Source organism: Neovison vison, chromosome 12, assembly GCF_020171115.1.
Source record: "Neovison vison isolate M4711 chromosome 12, ASM_NN_V1, whole genome shotgun sequence".
Taxonomy (NCBI): Eukaryota; Metazoa; Chordata; class Mammalia; order Carnivora; family Mustelidae; genus Neogale; species Neogale vison.
The window spans coordinates 96,302,165-96,325,099 of NC_058102.1; the positions used below are offsets into that span (position 1 = coordinate 96,302,165).

The 22,935-nt window shown below is 45.1% G+C and overlaps 1 protein-coding gene across 2 annotated transcripts in view; it reads right to left on the reverse strand.

Annotated features, from left to right (window-relative positions):
• CD4 (CD4 molecule) overlaps positions 1-22,468 on the reverse strand; it is a 40,208-nt gene extending 17,740 nt beyond the window's left edge. For both annotated transcript variants that reach the window (XM_044226836.1, XM_044226835.1), the window contains exons 1-3: positions 22,367-22,468; positions 15,745-15,845; positions 15,481-15,642 (exon numbers count right to left, since the gene is read on the reverse strand). In XM_044226836.1, coding sequence (XP_044082771.1) covers positions 15,481-15,642; positions 15,745-15,793 — 211 coding nt within the window. In that variant the 5' untranslated portion in view covers positions 15,794-15,845; positions 22,367-22,468. The remainder of the gene's footprint in view (positions 1-15,480; positions 15,643-15,744; positions 15,846-22,366) is intronic.
• Positions 22,469-22,935: the final 467 nt, after the last annotated feature.

Here is a 22,935-nt window from a genome sequence, read left to right on the forward strand (position 1 = left end):
CAAAGATATCTAAAGATGAAGCTGACCTGGTCCACCAATTTCACTTCTAGGAATTTATCTTATGAAGACACATTTGCATATGTGTTCAGAGATACACAGTTTGATTCACTGTTTGTGATAGCAATAAACTGAAAACAGCCTGAATGTGCGACAATACGGGTCAGTCAAATAAATCATGGTATAATTATGAAAAAGAACTCGCAGTCACTGAAAAGAAATGAGGTAGAAATAGAGACAGATGTAGACATATAAACACACACGCATATGAATATAGAACAACCTTCAAAATATCTAATTTAAAAGAAAGAAAGCAAAAAAAAAAAAAAAAAGAAAGAAAGCAAGGTTAGAAGCACTACCTGAAGGTCTCTTTTGTTTTCCACTATATTATATCCCCAGTATCTAATGTAGAACATTACTTGGTACTTGTAAGCACTCAATGCATACATATACATATATACATACATGTATATGATGAATTTATTTTATGTAAGAGAAGAAGGGACTGGATACATATATGGATAGATCATCTCTTGAAGGAAACACAAAAACTGGTTAAAAGTTGCTTCTCTGGGGCACCTGGGTAGCTCAGTGGGTTAATCCTCTGCTTTAGGCTCAGGTCATGATCTCAGGGTCCAGGGATTGAGCTCAGTTGGGCTCTCTGCTCAGCAGGGAGCCTGCTTCCCCCTCTCTCTGCCTGCCTCTCTGACTGCTTATGATCTCTCTCTCTGTGTCAAATAAATCAACTAATTAAAAAATCTTTTAAAAAATGTTGCCTCTGGAGAAGGTAACTGAGAAATAAAATCAGGAGTACAGAAAGATTTGGGACACCTGGATGGCCCCGTGAGTTAAACCTCTGCCTTTAGCTCAGGTCATGATCTCAGGGTCCTGGGATCGAGTCTCACATTGGGCTTTCTTGCTCAGCAGAGAGCCTGCTTCCCCCTCTCCCTCTGCCTGCCTCTCTGTCTACTTGTCATCTCTATCTTTCTGTCAAATAAATAAATGAAATCTTAAAAAAAAAAAGAATAGAGGACAATTTATTATTACTCATTAAAAATGAGATAAAAGGCCCAAAATGGAGTCACTTAAGCCTAATCCTAACATTTGCCAACCAAGACTCTCCTAGGAATGTAATCTTTAAACAGCAGTCTGGAGTTACCTACCTGGTCAGCACTAGTAAGGAAGTCTGCCTGATACACCCTTTCTGGCCCTCTTAGGAAGGTGACCTTGCCTGAAACTTGCACTCTCTGCTAATAAACTTTTTTTTTGCCCACTCTCTGCCTTTAAAACCTATCCTTTTGTACAGCTCCTTGGAACCCCTTTCTTTCTTTCTTTTTAATTTTTTTTTTTAATTTGACAGAGAGAGACACAGTGAGAGAGGGAACAGAAGCAGAGGGAGTGGGAGAGGGAGGAGCAGGCTTCCCACCCAGCAAGGAGCAGGATCCCAGGACTCTGGCATCATGATCCAAGCCAAAGGCAGATGCTTAACAACTGAGTCACCCAGGCACCCCAATCTTAGGTTGTTTTTAGTAAGATTTGATCAGTTTCATAGATATTTATGGCTTCTGGGCCATAGGATGTTTACTCTCACCCCTTTTATTAACATAGTACTAGAAGTCCAAGCCACAGCAATTAAACAACCTAAATAAATAAAAGGCATCCAAATTGGTAAGGAAGAAGTAAAACTATATGCAGATGACATGATGCTATATATAGAAAAACCTAAAGACTCCACCAAAAAACACTAGAACTGATAAATGAATTCAGTAAAATTGTAGGACACAAAATCAACGTGCAGAAATCTGTTGCATTCTTATATACTAATAAAGCAGCAGAAAATGAAATTAAGAAAACAATCCCATTTACAACTGCACCAAAACCAATAAAATATCTTGGAATAAACTTAACCAAAGAGGTGACATGATGGGATTACTCCGCGAGGGTAATAAAAGCAAAAATAAACTATGGGGACTATATAAAAATAAAAAGCTTCTGCACAGCAAAGGAAACAATTAACAAAACTAAAAGGCAACCTATGAAATGGAAGAAGGTATTTACAAATGACATATCTGATAAAGGATTCATAACCAAAATATATAGACCTGTACTCTGAAAGCTATGAGACACTGATGAAAAAAATTCAAGATGAGGCAAAGAAATGGAAAGACATTCCATGCTCATGGATTGGAAGAACAAATATATTTTTTAAAGATTTTATTTATTTATTTGACAGATGGAGATCACAAGTAGGCACAGAGGCAGGCAGAGAGAGAGGAGGAAGCAGGCTCCCTGCTAAGCAGAGAGCCCGATGCGGGGCTTCAGGACCTGAGCCAAAGGCAGAGGCAGAGGCTTTAACCCACTGAGCCACCCAGATGCCCCAAGAACAAATATTTTTAAAATGTCTATACTAAGGCGTCTGGCTGGCTCAGTCGGGAGCATGCAACTCTTGATCTTGGGGTCATGTTAGGTATGGAGATTACTTAAAAATTAAATAAAATTACAACAAAAAATTTAATAAAATAAATTGTCTGTACCACCCAAAGCAATCTATAGATTTAATGCAATCTTTATGAAAATACCAACAGCGATTTTTACAGAGCTAGAATAAACAATCCTAAATTTTGTGTGAAACCACAAAAGACCTCAAATAGCCAAAGGAATCTTGAAAAAAAAAAAAAAAACACAAACCTGGAGGTATCACAATACCTGACTTCAAATTATATTACAAAGTGGTAATAATTATAACAGTATGATAATAGCATAAAAATAGACACGTAGATCAGTGGAATAGAGCAGAAAACCCAGAAATAACTGCAATTATATCATCATTTAGCTGGCTCAGTCAGTTGAGCACCTGCCTTCAGCTCAGGTCATGACTCCAGTGTCGTGGGATTGAGTCCCACATCAGGTTCCTTGCTCAGCAGGGAGCCTGCTTCTCCCTCTGCCCGCTGCTCCCCCTGCTTGTGTTCACTCATGCCCTCTCTCTCTTTCTGAGAAATAAATAAATAAAATCTTAAAAAAAAAAAAAGGTCCTAAATGTAAGACTTGAAACCATTAAAACCTTTCCCTCCTAAATTTTAATTTAAATTCTATTTAGTTAACATATAGTATAATATTGATTTCAGGAGTAGAATTTAATGATTCATCAGTTACATATTACACCCAGTGCTCATCATAACAAGTGCCCTCCTTAATGCCCATTTCCCATTTAGTCCATCTCCCACCCACCACGAAACCATAAAAATCCTTGAAGAGAGCACAGGCAGTAATCTCTCTGACACTGGCCATAGCAACATTTTTCTAGAGATGTCTCCTGAGGCAAGGGTAATAAAAGCAAAAATAAACTATGGGGACTATATAAAAATAAAAAGCTTCTGCACAGCAAAGGAAACAATTAACAAAACTAAAAGGCAACCTATCAAATGGAAGAAGGTATTTACAAATGACATATCTGATAAAGGATTCATAACCAAAATATGTAAAGAACTGATACAACTCAGTGCCCCAAAATCAAACAATCCAATTAAAAAATGGGCAAAAGACATGAACAGACATTTCTCCAAAGAAGACATACAGATGGCCAACAGACACATGAAAAGATACGCAACATCACTCATCATCAGGGAAATGCAAATCAATGCAAATCAAAACTACAATGTATTATCACCTCACACCTGTCAGAATGGCTAAATCAAACCTCAAAAACACAAGAAACAACAAGTGTTGGTGAGTACGTGGAGGAAAAAGAACCCTCTTGCACTGTTAGTGGGAATGCAAACTGGCGCAGCCGCTGTGGAAAACAATATGGAGGTTCCTCAGAAAATTAGAAATACAACTACCTTCCAACCCAGGAATTGCACTCCTTGGTATTTACCCCAACATACAAGAACACGGGGTGCCTGGCTGGTTCAGTTAGAAGAGCGTGTGACTCTTGATCTCAGAGTCATGAGTCTGAGTCCCATGTTGGATACAGAGATTACAAAAAAAAATAATAAAGAAAACTTTAAAAAAATGCAAGAACACTAACTCAAAGGGATTCATTCACCTCTATGTTTACTGCAGCATTATGTACACTAGCCAAGATATGGAAGCAGCCCAATTGTCCATTGATAGATGAATGGATAAAGAAGATATGGTATATATATAATGGAATATTATTGAGTCACAAAAAAGAATGAAATCTTGCCATTTGGAACAACACGGATGAAACTGGAGAGTATTATACTAAGCAAAATAAGTCAGTCAGAGAAAAGCAAACACCATATGATCTCACTTGTAGGTGGAATTTAAGAAACAAAACAAACAAGCAAAGAACAAAAGAGAGAAACCAAGAAGTAGGCTCTTAACTAGAGAGAACAAACTGATGGTTACCAAAGGGGAGGGGTTGGGGGGATGGGGGAACTAGGGGGTGGGATTAAATAGTACACTTATCATGATTAAAAAAAAAAGTTTCAGAATTCCAAAATGCCTTCCTTAAAAGGTATTCCTAAAACAAAGGACTATAAGAGTGATGTAACTCCTACTGAGCCCCTCGGTCCTTTATTTGAGTGTTCATTCTAGTAATCCTCCGCCTGAACTGGCTTTCCACTCTGAAGAGACTACAAGACCGTAAATAAAAGTCGGCCAGCTGAGTGACCTTACAGATACCCCCATACTATCCTCAAAAGGGAGCCCCTCCCTTTTGTCTGTCTGGACCCCTCCCAGAGTCATTGGGACTCTATGGGATTTTTTTAGTAAAGGGCCATGTTATTCACTTCAAGCAGCCAAGGGAAAACTAAAATTAAAGCTTATGGAAAACTTTGTCAAATTCTGGTAGATACCCAAGCTCCATACAGATGGGATCCTGGAAAAACTGGCAGAAGCCAGCTCAAGGTGAGAACTCCTACCAGAGTCAGTTCTGTATCTCTGAGTGTAGTACCGAGTAGGGAAAGAAAATAAAATATCTCTTGCACCCTCTTTGTGGCTACCTCTAGAGTCCAAGGGGCTTTAAAAGGATTTTTTAAAAGATTTTATTTATTGATTTGATAGAGAGAGCAAGCCCTGGGGGAGGGGTAGAGGGACAAGTAGACTCCCTGCTGAGAGCAGAGCCTGCGGGCTCCTTTCCAGAACCCTGATATCATGACCTGAGCTGAAGTCAAATGCTTAACCGACTGAGCCACCCAGGCAATCCTAAAAGGATTTCTTTTAAGTTTTTCAGGCTTCTCGCTTATGCTAAGATGAAACTTTGTGTCCGGAGCGAGTTCTGGAGCAATTTGAAGATAACGTGATTGGATGGCCAGGTGGGTTTCTCGCTATCGTTTAGGCTACAACCCAGTCCCTTGGGGAACTGAGAGCAGCTGCCTTTACCTTCTCTAGAAATAGTGCAAAATCCACCTATTCTTCTATCAATCCCCAAACCTTCCCTATTTATCTCAAAAGGCTTGTAAGTACTGTAAAAATTTTTGGCTTCAGGAAATAATTCTTCTTAGGGGAACTTGCATTCTTTCCCTGTGCCTTTGAGATGTAAGTATTCTGCCTATCTATAAACTTTAGGGAGGTAATTCTTCAGAAGAAAAGCAAAAGGGGGAGAAATGTCATTCGAGACTTGGACAAATGAAAAAGATTGTGTCTCACCACTAATATATATTTTTAAGATTTTATTTATTTATTTGACAGAGAGAGAGAGAGATCACAAGTAGGGACAGAAGCAGACAGAGAGAGAGGGGAAAGCAGGCTCCCCGCTGAGAAGAGAGCCAGATGCAATCCCAGGATTCTGAGACCATGACCTGAGCCTAAGGCAGAGGCTTAACCCACTAAGTCACCCAGGCACCCCTCACCACTAATATTTATAAAAAGCTTTAGCCATCTGAGCAGGTAATCTTAACTTTTTCCAACTGTTCATTATAAGCTAGTAAGTTTTGCATTATCATACCCATCTCATGGAAGTAACTGAAAATTGCAAACTATAAGGTCTTTGCATCTGTATGGATGTTTACATGTGTCTATATATATGTGTGGCATTTTCTACCTCCAGATGGCATTGTCAAAATTAATTTGTGGAAGAACTCTATTTAATGGGGCTAAAGAAAATTAAGTGCCTATATGAATTATATATTCCCAAAGTTCTTAGAAATGTAGTAAAAATGAAACCAAACACTTTTCAGGTTCACATGATCTGAGGTAATCTTTAGTAATTAAAAGCTAGTTTACAATTGTTGGTTTAATTAAAATAGACATGTCTGTAGAATTATCAACATTAAAAACAGTGCAGGGGTGCCTGGGCGGCTCAGTCAGTTAAGCGTTTGCCTTAGGTTCAGGTCATGGTCTCAGAGTCCTGGGATAGAGCCCCATGTTGCAGGGGCAGGGTAGGGGGGTGGAGAGGTGGAGTGAGGAGGGGAGGGTCTCTGCTCAGTGGGGAGTCTGCTTCTCCCTCTCCCTATTCATGCTTTCTCTCTCTCTCTCTCAAATAAATAAAATCTTTTTTAAAAATTTAAAAATTGGGGCACCTGGGTGGCTCAGTGGGTTAAGCCGCTGCCTTCGGCTCAGGTCATGATCCCAGAGTCCTGGGATGGAGTCCCACATCGGGCTCTCTGCTCGGCAGGGAGCCTGCTTCTTCCTCTCTCTCTTTCGGCCTGCCTCTCTGCCTACTTGTGATCTCTGTCTGTCAAATAAATAAATAAAATCTTTAAAAAAAATTTAAAAATTAAAAAAATAAAAACAGGGGCACCTGGGTGGCTTAGTCGTTAAGCATCTGCCTTCAGCTCAGGTCATGATCCCAGGGTCCTGGGCTGGAGCCCCACATCAGGCTCCCTGCTCAGCAGAGAGCCTGCTTCTCTCTCTCCCACTCCCCCTGCTTTTGTTCCCTCTCTCCCTGTGTGTGTGTCTCTCTCTGTCAAATAAATAAAATCTTAAATAAATATAAAAAACAATGCAGACACACAACTTTTATTCTACCTGGGTTAACTAGTCAAATAAGTTCCTGTTATCACTGTTAAAAAACTTGTTTGTGGGGCACCTGGTGGCTCAGTCCTTAAGGGTCTACCTTTGGCTCAGGTCCTGATCCTAAGGTCCTGAGATCAAGCCCAATATCAGGTTTCATGCCTGTTTCTCCCTCTCTCACTCTCCCTGCTTGTTTTCCCTCTCTTGCTCTCTCTCTGTCAAACAAATAAACAAAATCTTTATTTAAAAAAAAGAAAGCATATATTTCTAGAAATTGTAAAATGTATTTGTACCTCTGCCAAGCCAGATGTACATCTGTACATCTGAGACTCTTAATCTCACAAAACAATCTGAGGGTTGCTGTAAGGGGGAGGTGGAGAGAGGGTGGCTGGGTGATGGATGTTGTGGAGGGTATGTGCTATGGTGAGTGCTGTGAATTGTGTAAGACTGACGATTCACCAACATGTACCCCTGGGCAAATAATACATTATATGTTAATAAAAGTAATTAATTAAAAAAAATAAGGTTGACTTTATGGAGCCAAAAAAAGCTCCTTGAAAAAACTGAGCTGGTACCTTATTCATAAGGTTCCAGCAAAGCAGTCTTTAAAAAAAAAGTTTATATGGTCAATCATTATTCATGCAGCACTTATGTAAATAATCAGACCAAGTTTAATGCAAACAAATTAGTTTTATTGTGATTATCTTTGATAAAATGGGGCTAACTATAGAGACAAAAATTATGTTTGCACTTTTGTCCATATTAGATTCAAACCCTATTAATTTTCTTTGAGGTTTTCTTACATACCTGTATATTGGACTGGGTCCTGAATTCTTCTAGAGTCCTCAAATATCTGGCTGCAACTTTCCAAACTAACATTTCCAATTTTCTTTCCTCCTTTTGATTTGGAATCACTGAGAACAAAGACTGCCTTTGAATCTCCTTGGATGGTACTAAATCAGGTCCTCTTTGCTACCCAGATGGCAGCCAAACTTCAGGGACCTGAGCCTTGGGGACATGTTTTACAGCTGAGGAAGTCTCCACCTGCCACCTGGCCCTGTGCACCTTAAAATCTTTTAGCTGGATACCTCAAAATCAAATTATCTAAGAAGAGGAATAGCAGACTTTGAGATAAATTGCTCCCACCCAAGAAGCTAGATCAAGACTTCACACGTAGGGGCACCTGGGTGGCTCAGTGGGTTAAAGCCTCTGCCTTCCGCTCAGGTCATGATCCCAGGGTCCTGGGATCGAGCCCCGCATCGGGCTCTCTGCTTGGCGGAGACCTCTCTCTCTCTCTGCCTGCCTCTCTGCCTACTTGTGATCTCTCTCTGTCAAATAAATAAATAAAATTTAAAAAAAAAACCAAAAACTTCACACTTAAGCTTAACGTGACACTCTTTCTTCCTCTCTTTCCTTTACTCTGGCATTGGCTTGGAAAGATTGGCTTTGGCTTGGAGATCATCTGGATCTCCCAGGTCATTGCTAAAGGGGGTAACCCTTCAGCCTGCTGGAACTGTCATAAAAAATTCTGATCTGTCCATGACGCTAGAGAGCCCCTGGTCCATTTCCCTGTCTCTGGTGAAAAACCCCAAACCTGGAGAAGAGACACCAGGCAAGGGTAATCAGAAGAAAACCACCCATGTGGTCTACAGACCCTTAAATTTCACTGGTCTCCATGATAGTCACCTTTCCAGTCCTGAACCACAGACTCAAACATGAATATCCAGTAGGTATCCCTGATTCAAAATTAGCTTGGTAGATCAGTGATCCCCTACTAGTATTAAATGCAAATGAGGATACAATCAGGAACTTCCTCACTCTTGAAAATATTACAGAATCCACTATTAAAATAATAGCTGACCAACAAAAATCTTTAGATTCTCTGGCCAAAGTGATTCTTGATAATAAGGCAGACTTTAATGTTCTCTTTGCTGAGCAAAGAAGTGTCTGTACTGGCCAGTACCACCTGCTGAGCCTGGATTAACAGTTCTAGGGAAGCTGAAACTCAGTTACATAACGTCACTGAGCAAGCTACTTGGCTTGAAAAGGTGACTCTTTTAATGGGGTCTTTCTTTGCCTTGTTTGATTTTTATTGGTTTGGGTCTTAGGGATCATGATTTCAAAGTACACTCCAAACACTGGGAATTCTCCTGCTTATAATAATCATAGTAGTCTCCCTGGTGCACTGTATCTTCTTAAAGACTTTACTTTGTTGCTGTTGTGTTTTTTTTTTTAAGATTTTATTTATTTATTTGAGAGAGAGAGAGAGAGAAGGTATGAGCAGGGGGAAGGGCATAGGGAGAGGGAGAAGCAAAGTCCCTGCTGAGTGGGGAGTCCAACCCAAGCCAGAGCTCGATCCCAGGACCGCAGGATCATGACTTGAGCCAAAGGCACATGTTTAAGGGACTGAGCCCCCCAGGTGCCTCTCTCTCAAAGGGTTTAGATGCCTTTGAAAATGGATGACTCCTCTTCCTGTCTCTGTCCCGTGGGAGAAAAGACCTCCATTTTTGGCAAGGAGGTTCTTGCTGTGGCCCCCAGAGGGACGATTCAGACACGCACATGTGTCCACTCTCTGCGTTTGGACATGAAGAAAAGGGCTGGATCTTTATTGATCCAAATAAAGTTTACCCAAATATTTTCTGTTGCTAACCACCAAGCAAATGATCTCCCTAAGACTGGAACATCAGAAAAGGAACAAAAAGAACCACCAACTTCAAAATTGTAAGCCTGAAGTTATAAGCTATGAATGTCACAGAGATTCGGGGGGAGAAGTCATGACCTGTGAGTACCAGACAAAGAATCAACAGAAACTCCAAGAACTTCAGAGCAGTAGCTGGGAGAGAGAGTTTAGCTGAGAGCTGTGATCAAAGAAGGGAACTGTGAAAAAAGACCCAACAGGACCAAAATGGCGTCAGTTATGCTAAGCCCCACATCAGCAAACCAAGACTTCATACCTAACCTAATGCAGTTTCAACTTTTCCCAGCAACATAATCTTTAATGAGTCAATCTGGAATTACCTGGTTGGCTCTAGTGAGGAAATCTGCCTGACAGACCCCTTCTGTCCCCTCAAGCAGGTGACCTTGCCTGAAACAATGCACTCCTTGCTAATAACCTTCCTTTTCCCACCCCTTTTCTACCTTTAAAAACCTTTCCTCTCGGGCGCCTGGGTGGCTCAGTGGGTTAAGCCGCTGCCTTCGGCTCAGGTCATGATCTCAGGGTCCTGGGATCGAGTCCCACATCGGGCTCTCTGCTCAGCAGGGAGCCTGCTTCCCTCTCTCTCTCTCTGCCTGCCTCTCCATCTACTTGTGATTTCTCTCTGTCAAATAAATAAATAAAATCTTAAAAAAAAAAAAAAACCTTTCCTCTCTACAGCTCTACAGAGCTCTTTTCTGTTTGCTAGATAGGATGTTGCCCAATTTACGAATCAATGGAAAAAGCCAATTAGATCTCCGAATTTACTCAGCTGTATTTTTTTTTCAACACACTGGGTATTGTTTGCATGGTTTTAAATGTTTACCATGTACCTGTGTTACTTTTTCAACTCATTTTAATGTTAAAATTAATAAAAAAATAGTCTCAGCTGAAAGTCTGCCTATTTCAAGCAATTCAGCAGAATAGAATTCTAGGACAAGAAAATCACTTGCAGAGTTTGTGGGAGTGTTCTGAGCTCTGCCCAGGAGTGAAAATTACATAATGGGCATCAGGAGCCCATAGGCCAGGGGAGGATACAAGTTAGTTTGATCACAGAGTCTTCTTATTTATTTATTAGATTTTATTTATTTAAGATAGAGAAAGCACAAGCGTGGGGGAGGGGCAGAGGGAGAAGGAGAAGAAGGCTCTCCACTGAGCAGGAAGCCCAGTGCGGGGCTTGATTCCAGGACCCCCTGATCATGACCTGAGCCAAAGGCAGAAGCTTAACTGAGCCACCCAGGTGTCCCCCACAGGGTCCTCTTTAAGAAGCTGTTTGATGGGGGCGCCTGGGTGGCTCAGTGGATTAAAGCCTCTGCCTTTGGCTCAGGTGATGATTCCCAGGGTCCTGGGATCGAGCCCCGCATCGGGCTCTCTGCTCTGCAAGGAGCCTGCTTCTCCCTTCCTCTCTGCCTACTTGTGATCTCTGTCTGTCAAATAAATAAATAAAATCTTTAAAAAAAAAAAAAAAAGAAGCTGTTTGATGGAGAGGACATGGGCAAGCCAAGAGCCGTTAACCTGCTGATTTCTGCTTTGTGTGCCTATATCAGAAAGAGATCAGAGTTTGGGGTTTTTGTTAGTTTTAGGAAATGGCTTTGGGTCAATAAAGATCCAGCCCTTGGGGCGCCTGGGTGGCTCAGTGGGTCAAGCCTCTCCCTTTGGCTCAGGTCATGCTCCCAGGGTCCTGGGATTGAGCCCCACATTGGGCTCTCTGCTCAGCAGGGAGCCTGCTTCCCCCCCCACCCCCACCTGCCTCTCTCCCTACTTGTGATCTCTATCAAATAAATAAAGAAAATCTTAAAAAAAAAAAAGACATAAAAAAAGATTTTTTAAAAAAAAAAGCAGATTTAGTTTAAATAAAAAAAAAAATAAATAAAGATCCAGCCCAATATTCTCTTTTCTTCATGTCCAAACATGAAAAGTGGACACGGTGGCGGGGTGGGGAGGTGTCTGAATCGTCCCTCTGGGGCCCAGCAAGAACCTCCTTGCCAAAAATGCAGGATTTTTCTCCCAGTGGACGGAGGCAAGAAGAGGAGATGTCCATTTTCTTTTCTTTCTTTCTTTTTTTTTTTTTAAAGATTTTATTTATTTATTTGAGAGAGAGAGAGACAGAGTGAGAAAGCATGAGAGGGAAGGTCAGAGGGAGAAGCAGACTCCCCATGGAGCTGGGAGCCTGATGTGGGACTCGATCCCAGGACTCCAGGATCATGACCTGAGCCAAAGGCAGTCACTCAACCAACTGAACCACCCAGGCACCCGAGAGATGTCCATTCTCAACAGAGGTGCTTCTCTATGCACAGTGGCCAATCCAGTTTTGATTGCACCTAGGATAACTTTCCACAGGAGAGCCTAGGCCTGAGAGTTGAAAGACCAAAGCTCTAACCCCAGCTCCTCCTTTAACCTGGCACAAACCCTGGGTAGGGACTTCTCCCTGGGCCTCAGTTTCCTCACTAGTAAAGTCAGAGTCCTGGACAAAAGCCAGGTTTCCCAGACTTCAACCATTCACACATCTTCTACATGATTTTGGCCAAATCTACCTATCTTATTAATGTAACATTTTTAAATGCCTTCACATTTTTTAGATTAAATACATTTATTTTACAAAGACAGTTTAGGAGCACCTGGGTGACTCAGCCGATTAAGCATCTGACTCTTGATTTTGGCTCAGGTCATGATCTCCGGGTCGTGAGATTGAGGGTCACATCCGGCTTCTGCACTGAGTGTGGCCCCTGCTTAAGATTCTCTCTCTCTCTCTCCCTTTCCCTCTGCCCTCTCATCCCTGGCTCATGCTCTCTTTCTTAAAAATAAATAAATAAAAGGAAAGTTGTTACCGCTATAATAAACAGAATGTCTGTATCATTTGACATAAATGGAAGACAACTATAAAAAAAACTAAAAAACAAAAAAAAGTTTTTATAATTATCACTTACAGCTAACATTTGAACCTATCAATTAATCTTAACAGTCCAAAAGGAGTGATAGACATTACATAGCTCCTGATGTGATGAAATTGGTAGTACCAAACACCACCTGTGAGGTATTCTTGTCAAAAAATTACTGGGACTCTTGGGTGGCTCAGTCAGTTCAGCGCCTGCTCAGGTCCTGATCGCAGGGTCCTGGGATTGAGTCCCACATCGGGCTCCTTGCTTGACAGGGAGCCTGCTTCTCCCTCTGCTTGCCACTCCTCCTGATTGTGTTCCCTCATGGCCTCTCTCTCTCTCTGACAAATAAATAAGTACAATCTTTTTTAAAAAAATTAAATGTGAGGGCACCTGGGTGGCTCAGTGGGTTAAGCCGCTGCCTTCGGCTCAGGTCATGGTCTCAGAGTCCTGGGATCAAGTCCCACATCGGGCTCTCTGCTCAGCAGGGAGCCTGCTTCCTCCTCTCTCTCTCTGCCTGCCTCTCTGCCTACTTGTGATCTCTCTCTGTCAAATAAATAAATAAAATCTTTTAAAAAAAAATTAAATGTGAACTTAAGTCTCTAGATTTAAGCACCAATCTAAAGACAATACAAGGGACAGAGGAACATTAAATCGCACCATGGGAACGCAGCCAGCTCCTATTCAAACGTGCAAAACTTCATGAGACAATTGCTTCATTTCTTCAACCAATCAGTGATAAGAGGGAAAAAAATCTGGGGGAGTAAATACATAAACTCAAAGGGATTTAAGGGACATATCAACCAAATATCATGCATAAATTTTTTCTGAATCCTGATTCAAATAAACTAAATGTAAATATAATATGAGAGGAAATTGGGAAAATTTGAATACTGCCTGGATATGCATCATCATTAGGGGATTCTTCTTCTTTTTTTAAAGGTTTTATTTATTTATTTATTTTTAAAGATTCTGTTCATTTATTTGACAGACAGAGATCACAAGCAGGCAGAGAGAGAGGGGGGGAAGCAGGCTCCCCACTGAGCAGAAAGCCCGATGTGGGGCTCTATCCCAGGACACTGGGATCATGACCTGAGCCGAAGGCAGAGGCTTTAACCCACTGAGCCACCCAGGTGCCCCTAAAGATTTTATTTATTCATTTGACAGAGAGAGAGCACAAGCTGGGGGGACAGCAGGGAAAGGCAGAGGGAGAAGAAGGCTCCTGAGCAAGGAGCCTGGTAAGGGACTAGATTTCAGGACCCCGGGGCTATAACCCGAGTGGAAGGCAGATGCCCAACTAAGGGAGGCATCCAGGTACCCCGGATTACTCTTCATTCTTTTTTTCTTTTTAAAGATTTTATTTATTTATTTGATAGAGATCACAAGCAGGCAGAGAGGCAGGCAGAGAGAGAGGAAGGGAAGCAGGCTCCCTGCTGAGCAGAGAGCCCAATTCTGGTCTCAATCCCAGGACCCTGAGATCATGACCTGAGCCAAAGGCAGAGGCTTAACCACTGAGCCACCCAGGCACCCCTTATTCTTCATTCTTAATGGGTGACAATGATACTGTGGATATGTTTTTAAGGAGTCATTACTTTTGAGACACCTGGGTGGCTCAGTGGGTTGGGCATCTGCCTTCAGCTCAGGTCACAATGCCAGGTTCTGGGATCAAGCCCCACATCAGGCTCCCTGTTCGCTGGGGAGCCTGCCTCTCCCTCTCCCCTCTCCCCTGCTCGTGTTCACTCTCTTTCTCTCTCTCTCTCTCTTTCTCTCTCTGTCAAAATAAATAAAATCTTTTTTAAAAAGAGTCATTACATTTTAGTAGGGGAAGAAAAAAAGAGTCATTACATTTTGGAGATACGTACTAGAGTATTTACAGACTAGATGATACAGTGTTTGGTATTTGCTATAAAATAATGTGGTGGTGGATGTTTGGGGATGTAGATGAAAGGAAACCATTAACTGACCATGAATTGGTAATTGTTGAAGCTGAGTGGGATACGTGGGGGTTCATTATCTAATTATTCTACTCTTCTATATGTTACATATAAATTTTTCATAATTAAAAATAAGCAATGAGGGGCATCTGGTAGGCTTAGCTGGTAAAGTGTATGATGCTTGGTCTTGGGGTTGTGAGTTCAAGCCTTACGTTGAATGTAGAGATTACTTAAAAATAAAATCTTTAAAAATAAAACAGTAAAAAATAAAAATGAGCAATGAAGTGCAAACAATGATAAATCTAACAAACTCATAAAATAAAAAACATATTTACAAAAACACATTTCATGCTGATGAGGTTTTCTCATATGGTGTTTCATGTTGAAGATTCAAGGCCATACAAACAAGAAAGAAGAATTATTATTATTTTTTAAAGATTTCATTTATTTATTTGAGAGAGAGACAGTGAGAGAGAGCATGAGCGAGGAGAAGGTCAGAGGGAGAAGCAGACTCCCCATGGAGCTGGGAGCCCGATGCGGGACTCGATCCCGGGACTCCAGGATCATGACCCGAGCTGAAGACAGTCGTCCAACCAACTGAGCCACACAGGCGCCCCAAGAAAGAAGAATTATTTAAAGACGAACATGAGGGCAAACCTGAATGTGACAGTAAAACTCCTTTACTGTAAAATATGTTCCTAAGAAGTATAAAGATCTTAATTCCTCTTTAAAAAGCTAGAAAAAAAAATCATTCTGTTGCTTTTTAATGGAAGCAAAAACATATCATCCTAGGTTTGTAGCAATAACATCCATGAACTTATAGGTTTTATATGATCGTTATTTCTCTAATATCTACTAAAATAAGGCCATGGGCTTTGAGATTCTGAAATTGTAACAGACAACGGAGAGCCACTCTGGGGCCACCGCAGGTGGCACAGGGAAACCCTGGACTGGGAGGGCGCACCTCAGCAGTCAACCAGACCCTTCTGGGGATCTCAGAGTTTACCAGGCATGTTCAGTCCATGGTGTCTTCCTCCCTGGACAGGGAGCTGGGCCACCCTACCTGTGATCCAGAAGATGTTCTGACGCCCCAGGATCTTGACCGTGGACTGCATCCACTTGAAGACTATGTTATTCCCCACGGAACCATTGCACGGCAGCTCGGCTCTGTCTCCCACCTTCCCCAACACCACTTCTCTCCCCGGAGTGACGACGGGGAGCATCCCTAGGTGGGAAAAAAGGAGCTCAGGCCTCAAGGCCAACCCCTCACCTCTGCATCTTCCAATCAGCCCCTCCTCCCACCGGGACCCCAAGTCTGAACACTCACCCAACTCCAGCACCAGGAGCAGATGCCTAAGAGCAGCTCCTAGATTCATCGCGGCCTTGCTGAAGCAGGGACCTGGGCCTTCCCCGCACAAAGGGCAGGGCCTGAGGAGACACCAATCATCAGTCAGTAGGCACTTACTGGGCCTGGAGCATAAAGGGATACGAGGGGGTGACAGGCAATCGCACCCACACAGCCCAGCCAGGGACCTAACTACCATAGGTGCCACACAGGGCTGTGGCCAGAGCAGGTTCTCAAAGTAGCCTCAGAAAAGGATTCACAGGGGGGCCTGGGTGGCTCAGTGGGTTAAAGCCTCTGCCTTCGGCTCAGGTCATGATCCCAGGGTCCTGGGATCGAGCCCAGCATCGGGCTCTCTGCTCAGCAGGGAGCTTGCTTCCTCTCTCTCTCTGCCTGCCTCTCTGCCTACTTGTGGTCTCTGTCTGTGAAATAAGTAAACAAAATCTTTAAAAAAAGGGAAAAAAAAAGAAAAGGATTCACAGAGAAGGTGGCAAACTGGTGGGGACGGAGACAGGGGGCCAGGCCAAGCTGTGAAGGTCCTCAAATTCCATGTTGCCATGAGGGGCCATGACCCTAGGCACTGGGGAACCAGTAAAGGACTTTATGTCAAGAAGGACATGATTTGGTGTGCAGAGTAGCTTCTTCAGTGACTAGGGGTGGGGGGTGGGGGTAGGGAACAAGCTGGAGGGGGGCCAAGCACAGGAGGCCAGGTGGTGACCATCCTGGTGAGCAAAGACAGGCCCGAACTGAGACAAGTCAGAACTATGGAAATGTGGAAAAAGACTGTCCTGTGGGGCACGACTAAGGGCAAATTAGGACTGGGGGCCAGATACACAGTGAGCGGTGAGGGAGAGAAGGAACGGAGGGTAACTCCCGGCTCACTCTCAGACCAGCCCTGTAAGGCCTCTGAGGGAAAACAGAAAAATACTGTTTCAGAGTTGGTTTCTGTGAGTTCCAGAGGTGGTGGCGGCTGGGGCGGGGTGCTTGGGGAGTGTAGAAAGGCTCTGAATGAACCGAGCACAATGAGCAGTGTGAGGTTAGAGCTGCGATTCTCTCTCTCTCTCCTTTTTTAAAAGATTTTATTTATTCACTTGAGAGAGATAGAGAGAGAACATCAACAGGGAGGAGAGGCAGAGGGAGAGGGAGAAGCAGACTCCCCAGTGAGCAGGGAGCCTGAGATCACGACCCAAGCCGAAGGCAGACACCCAACTGACTGGGCCACCCAGGAACCCAGAGCATCTGTTCTCAAAGTGTGGTCCTGGATCAGCAGCAGCTGTCAACTTGTTAGAAATGCAAATTCTCAGGCCTCACCCCAGTCCTGCTGAATCAGAGACTGGGGGTGGGGGGCTGGGAGTTATCTAGCCTGCTGTGTTTTCACAACCCCCCCCAGGTGACTGGCGTAGGCTCAAGTGTGCAAACCATAAGTTAGAGGGAAAGGGGGGAACCCCACTGTGCCACAGCTAGGTTAGGCAGCCTGCCGGGGACAGGGCCCAGCTCCCAGCTGGGAGTCTGGAGAGCACTCAGGGAGGACTGGGGTGGGATGTGAGAAAGCATCTGAGGCCTGGTTGAGAATCTTGCCAGGGAGGCTAGAAGCTCAGGGCTTTGCTCTGCAGATGACTGGGAGGAACTGCTGAATTTTGAGCAGAGCCGGGACAGGGTCTGTGTAGAGCTTTGGGAAGGGGACTAGATGACATGGAGGGAGTGGGGACTGGAGGAAGGCCACCAGATCATGTCTGGAAGGCAGGTGGGAAGAGGGCTGGTATCTTTACGCTCCAGGCCCAGACTGCAAGTAGGCCTCAGAGGGGGTGGCTGCCTTGGGAGCAGTGTCAGGGTGAACTTGGTCCAAAGCTCGGCAAGAGGAGACTGTGTGTCCAGACCTGTTTCTCTGTCCCCCGCCCCGTCTTTGCTGACTGAGCTCTGCAGCTCCCTGCCCACGCCCACAGGCCCCTGCTGATGCCCTCGAGGCCATGTCCACCTTCTATCTCACGGTGAAGTGTTTGGGAAGCTTGATCTCCTCCAAGATAAAGATGAGGGTCCAGCCAGCACCCGCGGGAGCGTTGAGAAAGGATTTGGGGTGTGTTTGGTTAACTTAGATCAAATTGAATTGAATGGAGGAGGGAAAATCACTGACTTTTTTCTGTACTCGACATATTAATTGTGTTACTAAAGTGGATCATTTAAGTATGTGTCTATGCCCACCCTGTCCTGGATGAAGCCAACTCTCCCCAATCCATGTTGCCTACTCCTGTGCCCCTCCCCACAATCTCCCTCCCCCCAACCCCTCCCCACCCCTGGGCTGTTCTTCAGCCTCCCTGCCCTGCTCTCTACAAGGAGGTTGATCTCTGCAGACTGGCACACAGGCTCCCTTGCTCCCCTGCTACTAGCTGGGGTTGGCCAGTGGGATACACCCACGAGAGACAGGAGGGTCAGAGAAAGATGTTGGGGTCTTTTCCCTAACTATCTTCCTACTTAGGCCTAATTTCTGGCAATCGCTATACTCCCTCCCTCCCCCTTCTTCTCCCCACACCCTGACTGTAGCTCCTGTCAGGTGGCCCCCCAATCCACAGCTCAAACCCTCCCTAGGTTCCAGAAACATTATTTCACCCTTGCCCCTTCCAGATCCTGCCTGCTGCAGTTAACATCTGGTGCTGGCTGATTCCCTCCATGTGCTGGCTGATTCCCTCTTGCCACCTCTGGGAAGAATCCCTTTCTGGAGTCTCTTGAGCCATCAGAGCAGATTCTGTTTCCCGTTGGGCACTGACCCATGACAGGGATGTTGTTCTCAGATGAGTGCTGGGGACATGGACCTCCCAATGAGGAGATATATATATATATATATATATATATATCAGATATGATATAAAAATGCCATCTTTGGGGGGGCCTTGGTGGCTCAGGTGGTTCAGCGACTGCCTTCAGCTCAGGTCATGATCCTGGAGTTCCCAGGTGGAGTCCCGAATCAGGCTCCCTGCTCAGCAGGGAGTTTGCTTCTCTCTCAGACCCTCCCCCATTTCATACTCTCTCTCTCAAATAAATAAATAAAATCTTTTAAAAAAAAAATGCCATCTCTAGTCACTCCATCTGCCTGAAAGAGTAATGTCTCAGGGCCTAACACAAGATAGGGACTTGACAGAAATTTTTTTTTAAGTTTATTTATTTTTTTTTTAGTAATCTCTACACCCAACATGAGACTCAAACTCACGACCCTAAGATTAAGAGTTGCATGATCTTCTGCCTGAGCCAGCTAGATGTCTCTGACAGAATTTTTTTTTAACCAGGGAGATAGGAAGTGAAGAGATCGAGAAGATTTCCAGAAACAGAGGGTGGAGGCTGCTCACGAGGGCAGCTGTTTACAAGCTAGCATGGGGCATGCATGGGGTTGCTGAGGGGAGAGAGAGTGCGCTAAGGTTGCTCTTATGTCCGAGAGTGGCTCCCAATGTCCCCCCCTATCCTGGACTTGTCCCCAGCTATGTCCTTGGGGAGTGGAGAGTAAAGGAGTCTCCATTTGGAACAACCTTTCCCTAGGCTCCAAATTCAGTATAGATGCCTGGGGAAGGCTAGGGACACTATTGACCCTCCCCCAGGTGGTGGTCATTTCTTCTTCCTCACACCATGATCCTGGGGTCTGAACCGAGGGCTCCTTCTCCACCTCCAGTTCCTTGTACTGCCCCAAATCACCCGGGGCTCAGCTCGGTGGAGGAAGCTAAGGGTTTCCAGCTGCTGCTTGCTTTGGTGACTTGGGCTTCCGCTGCCGCCCCAAAGAGCAGGCTTTTGATTCCCACATCCTCATCCTCCCCAGAGGCTCTCTGCCCCAGCCAGTACAGTAGCACCCTATAAGCCATAGCACCTTAGAGAGGTTGGGAGGGCTTGCTGGTCCCCCAGGCTCTGCCCCCCCCCATCTCTCTCTCTCTCTTTCCCTTTGTCTCTTCTTGTTCCTCTGCTCATATCTGTGTATTTCTGTATGTGTGCCTCCCCACACCGATGGCTCCCATACTGAACTCCCCACGTCTGTACCTCTCTTCCTCATGGCCTTGGACGCCAGGAACCAATTCCGGCTCTGTTGGTCTGGCCCGGAGCACCCCTTGCCTCTCTCCTCCTTTTTCATCTCCACCTCCAGCTGCCACTAAGCTCTAGCCCCTTCTTGCCAGTAAACAGGCATCCAGGCCTCTGGCAGGAACACAGGCTTTCAACAAGCTTTGATGTGAGGGGAGCCCGCAGAGCACAGCCTGGAGCCGAAGGTGGGTGAGAGGGAGATGTCTGCAGGGTGGACCAAGGGAAAAGGACAAGAAGTTCACAGAGGCCCCCAAGGGAGAATGAGGGAAGCTGGGAGGGAGAGACCCAGAGCAGCTCGTCAACGGCACCGCTACACTTCTCATAATCCCTGATCCCACGCCAAGCCCAGGGTAGTACAAACCAGGCAGAGTCAGAGGGAAAGGGATGAAGACATTCTGAAAGGCAGCACACATGCCCAGAGCAGGAGACCAAAAGAGAGATCAAAAGGGACCAAGAGAACGGTGAGACCAAAATGGCAACACACATTCGCAAACTCTCTGAGCTCTTGAGGTTCCTGTTCCCCTTGCCCTGGCCCCCCACATGGGATGAGGAGCAAGACTGGGGAGAGGAAGAGGGCACAGCCCCACCACAGCAACAGTGTGTGGTCCCACAGACACTTTCATCTTCTCCCCGGAGCCCCCAGGCAGCCCCTCGAGCCCCGCTGCGGGATGGGCCCCCCACCGCATTCACGCTCTCTACTGGCTTCGTTTACAGTTCCTAGAGACTGTGACCCTCTAAGGGACCCTTGTGGTTCAGTGGCTGCAACCTCCGCCATCCTCTCCTTTGCCTCAGACGCCCACGTGGGGGGTGCTGTGCCCTCCTTCCTTCCTTCCCCTCTATCCCCCAAAAGGTGTGGAACAGAGCTCAACCTTAGAGCCCTACAAACCCAGGCCCCCATCTGCCCCTTTCCCATCACCCACCCTCACCAAAGTTATTTCATTCAACATTTGTTGAGTGTCCAAAATGTGCAAGACCCTTGGTCTACCGAACTCCCTTGTTGCCACCACCTTACCATTATGGCCCAGATCAGGGCCTAAGCCGCTATAGCCCTTCTGCCTAGAACCAGTGGGTCGGGGGGAGTTTTTATTTCAAGGTAGACCTCTTCTACACAAGTGCCCCCCAACTGAAAGAGGGAAATCATGTCAGGAGTTCTCTCTGATCCTGTCCTCGGGGAACTCCTTCATCCGAGGTTATGAAGGCGGCCATTTTGTACGAACCCACAGAATCTAACACAGCACGAGAAATTATTTATCAAAATATGAAACGGGGTTATCTCCCCCTTCAGGTTCTACTGTCAGCCTCACCCCTAAAAATCTGCCCCACAAGAAAGGGACTTTCAGGAAGAGCTATCCCACCCAGAGCAAAATGTTTGAATTAGCGATAGTGGGGCCTTTCTATTTTGAGGAATCTGACCATACCGAGAAGGTCCCTCTCCCAGAGAAGGTCCTTCTCCCAGAATATGTCTAGAAGGGAAGGCTGAGGACACCTGGGGGACAGCGCTGCAAGGCCATGGAGGTCTTAGAAGAGGGAAAAGGACAAAGAGGGTAGAGGTGGGTGGTGGGATTATACAAGAGATTCCATCTTGAGGGGTAACACCTCCTGCATCCCCCCACACCACACCAAGCCCAGGAAGGACCCGCAGATCCTTTTCTAAACTGCCTTGCCTCCTTTTCTAGAGCAGCTGAGACATCTAAACTTCCTTAGAAGCCGTTTTTCTAATGACGTATTTACCTAAGAATATGTATCTATCATGTTTACAGCATTGCATATCTAAGAGCTCAGTTTTAACCTTTTCAGATAATTTCGTTAATCATGAGCTTTAAGCTCATTAAAACGGAAGCACCCTTAGACATATTGTTCAAAAATCCTAAAAATGCCCCAAGTTAGACAAAAATGTACAAATAAATATAAGCAGAAAAGATAAGTAAAGGAACCTACCTCAGTTATAGGGATTATGACATGCTGCAAACAAATATGGTTTCTGGTGTGTATTTCTGGCAATGGCGCCATTGGGAAAATTGATCTGGGGAGACTCGTTTCTAGACTAGATTTCACTTGTCCTTCTATTTTCTTGCTTTTTCCTTTGTTTCCCCTTTTCATTTAATTTTTTTTGTGGGCATCCTTCCTCCTTAATACACATTTATTCTTTGTATTCGTTTCCCACCCCTCCTTCTGTCTTTTCTCCCTCTTTCCCCTCTTCCTAGCCTCTTCTCCTCCATGGCCCCTTACCTAGTTGCCTCCCACCGCCTTTCTCAGCTGGGTGGCCTCCAGTATCCGTGCCTTCTCTGACCTTACGATCTAGCTCAGCGCCACTCTGAGGAGCACCTTCTGCTCCAGGCACTGAGCCCTGCGCAGGGGGATGTGGAGAGAAGTTTGCCATAGTCCCCAGCCTCTTGAAACTCACAGTTCATTTAGTGCGAAACACAGAAGAAGATGACCAGAGTGGTAGGCAGAGAACTGAGAGTCCAGAACATTCCAAAACGCATCTGCTGTCGCGTTCTCCTCCCCTTCCCAGATCCTTGGAAAGAAATGAAGCTGACCGTATCCATCTTACCTTGGGACTTGTGTCTTCCCTTCCTTCCGCTTCTCACACAGGTGTGTCTATGTGAAGGCTGGGAGTGTGCGGCCAGGAGCCCCCTGAGGAGAGTGCTTGTTACTTGTGCAGAGACATATGTAAACGAAGAGACAGGAAGCCTGGTGGTGAGGCTCCTCCACACCCCAGGCCTGGGCCAACCCCCAGCGTCACCATCTGGGGCTGGGGTCCCCATCCCCCTGCCTCTCAGGGAAGATGTCAAAGTGAAAATGCCAAAGTCAAGGGAAAAAGTTGAGCAGAACCAGACTGGAGTTCAGAGTGTCACTGAACTTGTTGCGTAACAAGAAAAAAGATGGGTTTGATGACACGGCAGTTTGGTTTGGGCTTCAAAGGAAGAAGTGAGAGGGAGGTGGGGGACACATGAGGGCATCTGGTAAGCCCCAAGCAGCCCCTGACTCCAGAGTCTTGAGGGCATTTGTTCAGCGGGGAGGGACAGGAGGCATTACTGGTGGCCCAGCATGGCAGAGAGGGCCTGGACTGAGACCTGCAGAGTGACCCCCAGAGTGACCATGGACCAGCCCTTCATCTCT